The sequence below is a fragment of the Camelus dromedarius genome, chromosome 4 (assembly GCF_036321535.1).
Source record: "Camelus dromedarius isolate mCamDro1 chromosome 4, mCamDro1.pat, whole genome shotgun sequence".
Classification (NCBI taxonomy): Eukaryota; Metazoa; Chordata; class Mammalia; order Artiodactyla; family Camelidae; genus Camelus; species Camelus dromedarius.
Window position 1 is genome coordinate 91,230,099 of NC_087439.1, and position 13,048 is coordinate 91,243,146.

General features: G+C 40.6%; 1 protein-coding gene and 1 non-coding gene across 2 annotated transcripts in view; both read right to left on the reverse strand.

Annotated features, from left to right (window-relative positions):
* Nucleotides 1–1,829: 1,829 nt before the first annotated feature.
* Nucleotides 1,830–13,048, reverse strand: part of PDE6D (phosphodiesterase 6D) — a 45,118-nt gene continuing 33,899 nt past the window's right edge. The window contains exons 2-5 of the mRNA XM_031452397.2: nucleotides 5,783–5,871; nucleotides 5,108–5,233; nucleotides 4,289–4,394; nucleotides 1,830–2,396 (exon numbers count right to left, since the gene is read on the reverse strand). Of these exons, the coding sequence (XP_031308257.1) occupies nucleotides 2,315–2,396; nucleotides 4,289–4,394; nucleotides 5,108–5,233; nucleotides 5,783–5,871 (403 nt within the window). The 3' untranslated portion in view covers nucleotides 1,830–2,314. The remainder of the gene's footprint in view (nucleotides 2,397–4,288; nucleotides 4,395–5,107; nucleotides 5,234–5,782; nucleotides 5,872–13,048) is intronic.
* LOC116153205 (U6 spliceosomal RNA) lies at nucleotides 12,246–12,352 on the reverse strand. Its single transcript, XR_004136993.1, has one exon. It is a non-coding gene; the product is annotated as a U6 spliceosomal RNA (small nuclear RNA).

Sequence of the window (13,048 nt, forward strand, 5' to 3'; positions counted from 1 at the left end):
TCACAGGCAGATTTCTGGGTCCAACACTTACTGAACCAGAATCTCTGGGGGTGGGGGTGCCCATGAATGTTTGAGAACCAATGGCTGTATACTGTGCCAGACCTGATCTGTATGCTTCTCCTTCCAACATTTTGTGGCCTTTATGTATCCATAAACCCCCAGATTGTCAGGCTTTTGGACCTGCACCCACTCTACAAGGGCTGACCTCACCATACCAAGGGTCCTGGTCTCTGCAGCTCCCGTGCCCTCTCCTTCGGGTGAGTTCTTCCCTGGCCTGTACCACTTCCCTTCTTTTCCTCCCACCACAGCAGTCAGCCATACCCTACGTCTGCCCAAATCCCACCCGCGCTTGGAACCCCTCGATCGGCATTGTTCCTGGAGTACACACTTTTTTGCCTTGCTTGTTTCATGATACAATGATAACTATTTCCTGAGCATATGTACCTGGAGATACGGTAAGTGTCTAAGAATGCCTGGGCTACAATTCTTTTTGTTTTGCTCAGAGCAGCTAGCAAAGAAGTTTGTCCCTGACTGTGCTGGCTGGGTGGGTGAGCGGGGAAGGGCAGTGAAGGAGATCTAAGCAGGTCAGAAGCATTCCCTGGGAAGTCCTTTCTCTATCGGAATGTGTCCAGGCCCCTGAGAGCCTTCCCTGATGGGATTCTGGGGAGCAGATACAACCCAGGAAAAAGGAAGGAGACAGGTTCACTCTGAGAAAAGACATGGCATTTTTGGAAAGCAAAAAGAAAGCTTGACTCATTTTCACCTTGTTTTTTAATCCAACCTTTGGTATTTAAAAAAATTAGCTTTTGAAGATAACGGATCTAATGTAAGGAACAGAATCATGGCTGAAAGATAGAGATAAGTCACTAAAAATGTACTGCTTTTCCTCCCCACCCACAGATGCAAACAGGCCCTTGGCGGTAACAGATGGACGGAGAGCAGGAATCTGGGAGCAGGCTACACCAAAAAGGCCTCTCTCTTAGTGTATTTTCCCTCCTCTGGCCTCAGACCCTACTACTTTGGGAGTCAGAACACTTTTAATTGCTGGTATTTTTAAAAGGACAGTGAAAGCAGCTCAGAGGTAGGTGCCTAAAAAAGAACCTTTTTCAATTTGCTCTCTATTGTCAGACGTGAAAGCACTGCAGACAGAATCACTTCCTTCCCACACTGGCTTCCTCTGACCACGGCTTTGAAGGCCTCGCAGCCTCCCGCCCCTCCAGATGCTTTTCCAGTGCGCACCAGGTAAGTTTAGGGAGACCTTTTCCTCATTTTGTAACTTCTATCCTCTCACTTAGGAATACAGGAGTCCCTACTCTACTAACTTAGAACTTCCAACCTTTTTAGAAACCTCCTGAACAAATGCACATTGTAAAAGAAGAGAGAGGGAGGGCTTAGCTCAGTGGCAGAGTGTCTGTTTAGCATGCATGAGGTTCTGGGTTCAATCCCCAGTACCTCCACTAAAAATAAATAAATAAACCTAATTACGACCCCCCCCCAAATCCCCTAAAAAATAAAATAAATAAAAGAAAGTGAAAAGTTAAAAACAGTAACAACAAACAAACAAAGGGTGCATGTGTGTTGTGGAAGAGAACCACTAAATATCATGTCTAAAAGACAAATGTTAAGCGTTGGTCTTGTTTGGGTACGTTGTACATTCTTAGAAAGCAGCAACTGGAGCACTCAGGAACCACAAGGTCTATCAGTTGCTCTCTGGGGTAAAACATTGCTGTGATCCTATGGTCTGTTATATGTCTTTCCTCCCATCATGGAGCCAAGTTCATGTTCCAAGAAAAGGAGAGATGAAAGCAGTGTCAAGCTAAAGACGTAGGAATATTTTAATTCATATGTTTTAATTCATTATGTAATAATAATATCACAGTCTATTTTACAAGTTAAATGTTTGAAATAGAAATGGTAGGAAAAAACTAAATGTGGGTCAGGAACATGAAATTTTCCAAAACCAGGGGCCAAAGGGAGAAGTGTTGCCTGCAGGGCCCAAGAAGGAGGCAGGGAGGGTGACAAGAATAGCTCATGGTGTGTTTGTCCCTGTGTCTACTCCAGGAAGGAGTTGAGGCATGCCCTCTGCCCTGGACTGGGGTTGGGAGTTTAGTCTGGTCAGTGGACGATGGCGGCTTGAGAGAAAAAGGCCATCTGGTTACCTACACGCTGGTCCCCTGGTGGCTGCAGGTGGGTTTTGCCGTAGAGGGAATTCGGGGTGGAAGTGTCAAAAATCAAATATATGGAGGAAAAAAGCAAACAGTTTCCTCCTTCCCCCTAAAAAAACAAATTCTTGAAATGCACACACATTCTTCTCTCAAACGTAGAAAAGTCTCACTCTGGATGTGCTTACAAGAAGATCGTCGTCAAAAAACTTTGTCTCTATGATAACATTCCCACTATAAGTAAGAAGAGAGGGCAAAAGAGTGAGTGTGTTAGGCAACAGATTTCAATTCCGCAAAGTGGTTTCAATCTGGGTTTGCTGGGCCCATGGACATGCACTCACCTATAACCCTGGCTTGGGGATATTAAAATCTGTGTCCATATAGGGTTAGATGTCTAACATGACATTTAACTTGTGTCTTTAATTCAGAAATCAGGAGAGAGAGCATGTCTTAATCCACTGTATACTTAAGGCCCTTAGTAGAGTGCTCTGCACACAGGTGTGCTTATAAATATAGCAAACTTTCTGATTCACATGGAAACCTACAGACCTTAGAGGTGGTATCTTTCCCTAAAAAAAACCTACTCTAGTGGACAGCTGTGTCTATTCTCACTTTGGGTAACAGTACCCTGCTCTTCTGTTGAGGAACTACCCTATCTCCAGTCCATGGGTCAATCAAGTGGCCCCTCCCTCACCTGGCAAAGGGCTGGGCATAAGATGTAATGTGGGCCAATCAGACTCTCCCCCCTGAGCAGGATCCTTTCTATAGCTGCTCCTTGAGGAAACCATCCACCTTTCCTGCCACCTGCGTCTTTCAAGCTGCTTAGGTCTCAGTCCCACCCTTTCAACTCTGTCATGTTAGGCAGAGTCAGTTTCTATGGTTTAAGATGCAAGAACTCCAAAAGATGCACCTGTATTGTACATAGCGCAATTTCATTTTTCTTGGTATTTCAGTGTTTCCAATCCAAACTACTCTTGAACCAAGTTAAGGGCAACAGTGGTACTGTTTGGGGGTTCTAAAAAGTTAGGACATGACTTTCATAACATAAATATGTTATCACAGACTGACTGGTGTTAGTACCTGAAAGAAATCAGACTTGGTCAAGAAGAAGTCCAATAAGGGTTAATAAAATCTAAAAGATGCCCTTCTACATACAACACTGTCCTCTTCCAGGGTAATTGATAGCAAGCAGATACATTTTTTGCTGGTAATTAATTATAAAATAGGTAAGTAAGGAACTCAAGATCTGACTGGCTGATGGAATATAAAAATATCTACTGTTATAATTAAAAATCTCTTAGAAAAATCAAATGCATGGAGGAAGGGAGACATAAAATAAACAAAGACATAAAATAAATAACATCTATTTACAAATTCAATGTGGCTTTCATTAAGGACCCGTTTAAAGACATTATCCAATATTACACAATTATCTGTGTGAATAATTTGTTACCAGGAATATTACTAAAACCTCTGAAAGACTAATATCTTTTCCCAAGAGAAAATGGTAGGTGGTCAGTTATTGACAGACAGTTTCGGACAAAGAACAAACTGATTACTCTTTGAGCAGGAAGCATAGTTATTAAAGCTGTTAAAGTGGTAAGCTAGTCTCTGAAAAACTATAACCAAACATTATCGTCTAAAACAGAATTAGGACTTTGTTAGATTCCGTTGAAGGCTACTCAAAGTACAGAGCACCAGAAGTTTGCTAGTCAGGAAAGAAACCAAATTAGCATAGATTTAATATGTATTAAGTGCCAGTTTCCTTCCATATCACCTCATTTCATCCTCACTATACCTCTGTGAGAGAGAATTACTAATTCTACATTTATAGAGGAGAAGAATAAGGCCCAGAGAGGTAAAGTAAGTTGTCCAAGATTTCACAGCTAGTCAGGGTTAATCAGGAATTTAGCCTAAAGGTCTAATCTAAAGTTTTATTCTTTCCATTCTATCACACTGTCTTTTTCACATGACAAAAGTCAGTAAGCTGTAAACTTGGATACCCCTGGATACTTTTTTACCCTTATTCTCAACCTCAGTTGCCTGTCCGCTGAACGGGACCACGAGTCCCACATGCCTGAGATGCCCACTGATAGGCACTCCAGTTCTCCAGCCCACTCACTCACGTTAGCACGCTGGCTGGCATCATCTGGGACTCAGGCGCTGCCTCTATCAGGGACTGCCAGGTGTTTGTGGAGTTAGGGATCACAAAGCCAAACTCGAAGAACCATTCTGAAGGAAGAAGGAAAAGCGGGTGAGCTGGTGCCCTGGGCAGAGCTGCAGGGCTCCTTGATCCCCTCCTTTAGAGCAAGCCTCTTCCTATCCCAAGAACCACCAATGAAGCCATTAGAAACCTCCCAGACCAGAGGCACAAGAAAGGACATGGGAGCCCCCTTCAGGCTGTTCCCTGGACCACACCAGAAGCCTGCTCCCTATGCTTTGGGGTCTAAAGAACTAGGCCAGCAACATTTTCTTTGACATAGGCTGGCTGTAAATTATAAGCAGAAGTACAGAATAGGCCCTTTCCCTTGGAATTTCAGCTCTAAGACACATATGTGCACTCATACACTTCACTGTGAAAACTCAAGGCGGAGTGGCCTTGCCCATCCAATCTGTCCGAGACCGTGTGGAGAGCCCTGAACCAGGCCCCAGTCAGCAGCTTCCTTATGACAACATTACAACCCCACATCAGTGACAGAGCAGGCACCAACCCCAGGTCCACCAGGGTCAGAAATCCTTTTTGTTGGGCTCAAAGCCCCTTGTAGTTGCCAGCTTTCTTTTTGCTTCTTTTCTCTGGGGCTCCCCTACCTGCCAGGGTGTTGGAACCCTATCACAAACTGAGTTGCAAAATAAGTGTTATCAGAGCTGTGCTTTAGTCCACTGGGTCTTGACTTTTGTCCCTGTCACCCTAAGCCCGGATTTCAGGCATGTAAGCAGCAGAATACCTTCTAGGCATTGCCCTTTGAAGTAAACTTTTTGTTCCAGGCGGAATTTTTCCATTTGCTCTGCTGAAGAGAAGTTCAATTCTCGAGACACTGCCTTGCATTTGAGGATTTTCTTGGGAACACGGGCTGGTAAAGAAAAAAAATTGAAACCATTTCTGGGAACTTTTTACAGCTGATTTAAAGAACATGTTATCTATGTTAAATTTCAGAGACTGCCTTGGTAACAGAATTATACTTTTTAACCAAGTTGGTCTGGTGCATTTGACCAAAAGATCTTTAAGTAACAACAGATTTAGTGCATCTAAAGGCCTTACATAGCTCCTCTTATCAGGAAGGGGGCTGAATGGGCACCTTTTTTCTATTCTTTTCTGTTGGTTTTAACTTTTTTTCCTCTTATTTTAGGGAGATAAAAATGCAAATTTTCTTAGGGAAAAAACCTGAGATCTTAGTTTACATCTTTGGGTATGTTCTAATGCTAAAATTTCAGTACAAAGTGGGTTTTGGGAAGTGGGAGAAACACAATAAAAGTACTAGGGATGTCAGCACCATGCGGACTGACATGCTGTGCCTCTGGAGGCGTGGCCCCTCGTGGGTCTGTGTTAAAACTTAGCTCCCTGATGCCTGGGCCCTGCTCCCGAGTCGTCAGCCCTGTGCGGACAAAGGGTGGCTGAGTACCTTCATGCTCCACTCCAGGGACTGACAGGTCTTCTGTTCCTTGCCAGAGTATCTTCCCTGTCTCAGCATCCCGAAGATTCATCCAATTTCTGATCAAATATATTAAGGAAAAACAAGGCACCGAAGTGATTTCTACTTTGTACTCTAGGTGTCTCAGATTCGCTCCTATCAACTCTCATTTACTTTTTTTAGCAAGTTGGCTAACTGCTAAGTGCCAAGAAAGCAAGTAAGAATGTGTAGGAGAGTGCAAAGGACATCTAAAGGGAGAAGCAGAGATCCAGGGGAGGTATTTTTATTAACAACATGAGAACTCAGAGACAGTACACATCTAGAAATTGCAAGAAAGAGGTAGAAAATGAATGGAGTAAAATTTAAAAATTTCCAACAGAATCTGACCAGCCAAGATAAAAGACCTAAAGAAACAGACAAGAGAGGAATCCCAGGAAATGACTCAGGCAAATCACCCTACAATGACGTTCACAGTCCACAAGCTTTACTCACAAGTCCAGGCCTTTTAAGTTAGCTATTTAGTGGCCTGCTCTTAAATATGAGAAGATAACCAAGGATCACCAGAAACTCAAGAAAGTGTTTACTATGAAAGACAGAACAAAACAAAGAGGAAAAAAGCAACTTGGAGGAAAAAAAAAAAGACTATAGAGGAAGATACAAACTTTTTAAAAAGGAACATTAAAAACACACACACACAAATGACCAGCAACATGATCTTTACAAATACTAAAAATTATATACAATTGAATTTTATGTATTCTATCTGGCTCAAGGTTACAGCTTCTGAGATTGGTCAACTGATAACTGCTTTCAGTCAGAAAAATGCCTTCTAACATATGTATTTATATTATCTCATTTCTATATTGCTTATCATACAATAAATGAGTTAATAATACCAATTAAAAACAAGAACATTCAGAGGACAAAAAAGAACTCTAGGAAAATATACATTTGGATAGCAGCACCAAACAACTCAGTGCAATAGTTGGAAGACAAAAAGATTCTTTCAGAAAGAAAAAGAGAAAGACTACAAGGATAGAAAACAGGAGAAGAAAGATACAAAAACTTGACATCAGTACAAGAGGTCCAGCATCTAACTAACAGGAGTTTGAAAAAGAACAGAAGACAAAACCAAACCAAACCAATGAGAGGAAGTCATCAAGAAAACACACTCAAGAAAATGTTCTCAACTGAAAAGATTCAGTAAGGGCCCAAGTCACATCTTTGTGAACTTGCAGAATGTCAAGGTTAAAGAGAAGCTTCTAGAGGGAAAATGAGTTGTTACATAAAGGGTCAAAATCAGAATGGGAAAAAAAAAATCAGAATGAATGAGGACAGAAAAAAAGAAAGTGTCTTTAAAATTCTCAGGGAAATGATTCATGAAACTGAAAAAAACTTGACTTTCTCAAGAAACTAATGGTAATACGCTCCTTAAAAAACAACAGGGAAGACCAAGGAAGAGGATGACATCAGAGCCAGGAAGCAAGGGATCTAAAACAGGAGACAGGTAAGAGGGTCCTCAGAGTGATGGTGAAGGAGACCCCAAGACAATAGTTCCTTAGCAGGACTGGAGAGCTACTGGTCCAAAGTCCAGACAAGAGCAAGTCAGAATACTCAGGGAAGGATTTTAAGATTAAATGTAAAAAAGATGAAATTCATAGAATATCTAATGTGTTTATATGGAAAGAGGAGTTATTCAAGTAGGGAAGATTTGGAGGTCAAATTAATGACAAGTACAGAAAATTTAGGCAAATGAATAAAAAAGAAAGACAATTACTAATATCAAGGAAAAATAAAAGGTAGTACTGGGGAAAGTAGTAGTCACAGTATACTACAAGGCTTCATTGCAGTGTTGATGCAGTAATAATAACAACACAGACTATGGATCCAATACAATTATCCTGGGACAATGGAGGAAGGAGAAGAGTGTCTGAGTGGTCAGGTATAAAGTGTTGAGAAAGGACAAAACTCATTTCCATCGTGGGAAGCTGATAAATAATGCCTAAAATGGAAACATTATATAACCACAGTGTGCTATTTAGAAATATCAAGATAAACACCAAATAAATCAACTAGAAAAAATTGAAAATAGTTTTCTCTGGGAAGTAGACAACAGGAGTAGGAACACATGGAATGTTGTTCTTCACTAGAAACCAGGTAGATACACATGTACAACTTTCATAACAACAAAGACTAAATTTAAAAAGACAGTCCTAAGTTTTTTTGTTTTTATTTTTAAAACCAATGGACAAATCATTAAAGGAAAAGAAAATTAATGTTGTACATGCATGTAGGCTGAGCCTGAGAAAGATGGTTAAAAGAAACTGAGCTTCAGATAAATAGCTGATACAGTTTACATGTGTATTTTTTTCTTCTTTTTTTTTTTTTTTTTTTTTTGGCTGTTTAGCAACCAAACCCTCTTCCCAACCCCTACCCTGCGGCCTCCCTTGCCCCACGGGAGGCAGTGGCTGCTTTGCACTGTAACAACTAGAAGATCCAGATCCTTCTCTCCTGGTCAAGGTGCAGATGTGGGCAAGCACCTGACCTAGGCTTGGACACTTGGGACCCTGAAGCTGTAGTCACACAAGGATTTGAGGAAAAATCAGCAGTTCTTCAGGGTAGGGCAAGCAGGTAGTGCCAACCTGACCTTTCCTGCAGTGTGGCTGTTGCTGCAGGCCCTGGTCCTCCAGCTGCCAGTCAGTTCTGAAAGCACCAGAGAGCCTTTGAGAACCCTTCCCATTGTTTGGGCAGCTTATGGTGAAGGACCCTGAACAACACGCTTGATTAGCATCATTATGTATGTAATGTTACTATATTTAACCCTCTGGAGAGATTCTTTCCAAAAGTTCTGCTGCTATATATGAAAAGTCACAAAAGATAACCAATGGTTATCCTTATCCAGTAGTGTGCCTTGAATGTGATGGGTACCCCAAGCATCCTGTGCCCTCAACCAGCTTGTGCACTGTCCCCTGACTTGAACCCACCATTGCTTTGAAGTTGTGTTGGCTGTGTTACTGTCCTCTCAGTGTGTGTAATCCTAACTCTCCTAGTATGCTCATTATCTTGCTGCTACTGTTGCTCTTTTGCACCTATGTGGTTTTCTCTCTTGCTTTGTATTTCTAAACTCCACTTTCTTTTTTTAACCACTAACTTGAAAAGCAAGTCAAAAGGATACATATGTGCTCAGGCCATGTCTTATAATCCTAATTACTCACACATTTTTACCGATTCCAGAGTCTCCATATACATTAGGAGAAAGCTTCCCCAGCTAGAGAAATAAAATAGTAAGTACTACTGCTCTATCAAGTCCACTCTGAGCTTGGATCTGAACAGAGCTGCCTTAGACATTTAAGCCCAAGGGTTTCAGAAGACACAGTACTTGTTCAGCCTGCTCTGTGCATGTTTTTTATTCTTTTTCTACAGATAGTCTCTTATGTACCAATACAGCCACACTAGACACCAGACTTTCTTAAACAACAAAGCTAAAATTACTTCTAAAGTTCCAGACTCACATGCAAGTAGGACATTCTAGTAAGTCTACTGCAAGGAAAGCCTTTGAGAAGTGGCTCTCCTCACAAAGCAACAGATGGATCAGATCTAGCACCTTTCAGAAAAAGTATTACTGCCCCTGGCCCAGGTCAGCAAGTAAAAAGCCTGGGACCAGGACTTACTCTTCAATCTATTAGTGGATAAAAAGAAAAAAGCCTTAAATTAGAGTATTCTCTCTGATAGTTAATGGATAGTGAATGTAAGTTTCCTCCATTTTATAGCAAAGAGGAGAAGCTGCTAAAAATATATGGTTTATTTCCCTAACACAAGCATCTCTTCTCTTTATAAATAATCAGATTAAGGACTTAATTACCTTTTTGGAAAATATATTAAAAAGTGTCTTTAGCCAGCTCAACAATTAGACATTTCCTGCATGTACCCTAATCTGGAAAACTATCTATTAGTGTCTATATCATGTGCTTCATTTCATAATCCTAACAAAACCTGTGAGATTTTAGCCTTAAATAAATAATACAAGATTAGAGAAATGCAAACAAAGCTCCATCCAGTGATGTTGGGATGGAGGCTATTTAGAGCCCCTCCAAGTTCTGTGATTTTAGGGATGAAAAGGAAGGCTCTCAGTTCATGACAAAGATGCAGTCATTTGGGAACAGCTCTCTAAATCATAAAAATTCTAATCCACAATAGCCTATCAGTAAAAAGAAATAAAAATTATTGAGGTAGGTGTCTCAAAATAATAACAATGAGAAAAGCTGGTCCTCAAAAGCAGAAGCATATTTGGCTAAAAATGTTGGAAATGAAAGGCAAGCTCTGATGGCTGATCATCATCAGGCTGAAAACATTTTTAACAGCTTTTGCCAACCAGATTTTTAAAAGAAAAAGAGCCTGAGTTTTAAGACTCAGAGGTCAAATCACTTCCAATCTTGAGAGTGGAGAGGATTAGGTGGACAAGCTTTAAGGAAGGGGGGCTGGAGGACTATTTATAAATAGCACCTTCTGGGTCAGTCAGGTCTTTTCTCATTTAAAAGCTCCCTGGTGATTTATATGCAGGATGAGCACAAAGGAATGCTCCTTTACTAAGGGAAGCCTCTGCACGGAAGAGAGCTGTCCCTGGTAGTCCCTTATTTGGAACCAGGCATATAAAAGCGGCACTCTCATATGTAAAAGCATCTTTAAAATAAGCTTCAGAGCAACAGCAATAGTTTGTGAAGTGTCAAGCCTTAGGAAAAGTAACAGAGGGAAAAACTAAGATAAACATTATAGAAGAATGACAGACACTTGGCTCAACATGGAAGGTTTAATAAGTCCTCTTCTGTTTTAAAGAACAGATGTGGTCTGGTATGATTTAGGTGCTGCCCAGCGCAGGGGCTGAGGAGAGACCTGAGGTAGAGAAGGCAGTCCAGAGGTGGTGGTGGAGTGGGAAGGGAAGGCGTGGCATTGGAAGAAACCAGTTAGATAAGTGGGGTGCTAGCTAAATTTCCTCAAGCAATGTGAATACAGGAACTGGGATAAAAAGATTTAAAATACTTTGTAACAATCATCTACAGAAGCATTTTGGAACTAGTACACTGGCTCTTGGGAGTCTGAATCAGTCTTAAATGGAAACAGGCAACATCAATTTTTATATATTAAACAGAACAGATCCACTGTACACGCTAGTACCTCACTGGCCAGTTGAGGAGGGAAGAATGAGGGAGATTAGGGGAAGGGAAGAGAGTAGAGAGACGGGGTAGGGAAGACAAAGAGGAGAAAGAGGAAAGAAACACACAACACACACAAACAGGGAAAGAGAGACACAGGGAGTGGGAAAAAAAAATACACTGAGAATAAGAGACAAATAGAAATGCCCACATACAACTCAGAACCCAGAGAAGAGCCAGGACAGAAGGGAACAAAAAGGAAGAAGCTCAGGGAGTTTAGAGATGAGATTCCAGTTTTTCCTACTTTAATTAATATTGTATTATAGAGTTGCCTTAGTTAGTGGTTTTCATAGAATGGTTTGAAATTGATGGGTAGAGAGGAGACAACACTCCAACTATCAAACCCCTCTGAAAACGTTAATTGGCTGATTCACAGTTTCCTGGAATGTATCATCCAAACTGTGGTACTTTTGAGAAGGAAAGAGGGTGCTAACTGGAAAGCACATTTAAATGAGCTGGTTCATGTAGTGTTTAGAACTGTGCCTGGGCATTTAGTAAGTGGTGTGTTGGTTATTATCATTATATTATTAAATCATTATCATCTCCAGTCTAGCCTCCTGATGGTTTTATTTGCTTCCATTCTTGCCTCTTCCTCCAATCCATTCTCCTCATGGAAGTGGTTTCTTAGAACTGTAAATTAGATGTCAATGCCCATTTTTCCTTTGTACTTAAAAAAAAAATTGAGTCCCTTCCATGGTTTACAAGGTCCCCCAGTCACTCTGCTCTGGTCACAGTGGGCTCCTTTCCCTGCCTCCGACATAATAGAGTCATTCTACCTGTGATGCCCACCTGAGAGCTCTGGCCCTTACTCTTCATACCCTCAGGTTCTGGCTTCAGTGGCACCTCCTCAGAGACTCTTGGGACCACTCAGTCTTCAGCAGTTTCTGAATCCAGGTCTGACTACCTCCTAAATCAGGGCTCCTTCTGTGTCCCCATGCCATCACCTGGCCACACCCTGGCCTCCCTTAAGCAGATGATTTGTGACATCTTCATCTCCCCTGAGAAAAGGTTAAATCCCACTCCACCTTTATGAATTACTTTCATGGTCAAAAGCCTTCAATGGATCCTCACAGACTGATCCAGGGCTTTCCATATATCTGACTTCAAACTATCATTTATTCAATACTTGTTGACAACCTACTATGTGTCCAATATTGACGTCAAAGTTGCACATAAAAAATTTTGGCAATATTGCTTCATAAAAAGTGACAAGTGGGGGGATATATTTCTTTTTTTTTCTTTTTTTAAATATGGAATGCTTCATGAATCTGTGTGACATCCCTGTGCAGGGGCCAGGCTAATCTTCTCTGTCTCATTCCAATTTTAGTATATGTGCTGCTGAAGCGAGCATGGGGGATAATATTTCTAAATTCATATATTTTATTAAAATTATGGACTTAAATACGTATGTAAAAACGTACATTTATCTATTCCATCCACATCCCTTTTTAAAAATATTTTTTTCATTGAAAAGATAAGAGATTCCCTAATATTCAGGGTCACCTTATATTTGAGCATTATTCTGATAACTTTCTGGGTTTTCTCTACTTAAACACAAAGAACTTATTTACTCAAAGAGCTTATTTACTCATTTCCTTCAAAACAGTTCATACTCAAGCTAGGTAATTTACACTAATACTGAGATAATTCTCTAATGATATTAACTCTAACTCTGATACCAATCCAAGGATGGAAGATGTATAATATTTCACTTCATCGCAATTCACCACGAAGGGAATTGGCTTATCAGGTGTTATTCTAGTCTTTTATTTTTTAAATAAACTTTTAATTTTAGGATAGTTTCAGATTTACAGAAAAGCTATATAATAGTAGAGTTCTCATATAGCCCACACAACTTTCCCTTATTATAAACATCTTACATTTGACACAACTAATGAACCAACTGATATGGTATACACTGATATGATATCATTAATTAAAGTCTACAGTTTGTTGCAATTTCCTTTGTTTTAATGTAATGTCCTTTTTCTGTCCTAAGATCTCATCCAGGATCCCATATTACATTTAGTTGTCATGTCTCCTGAAG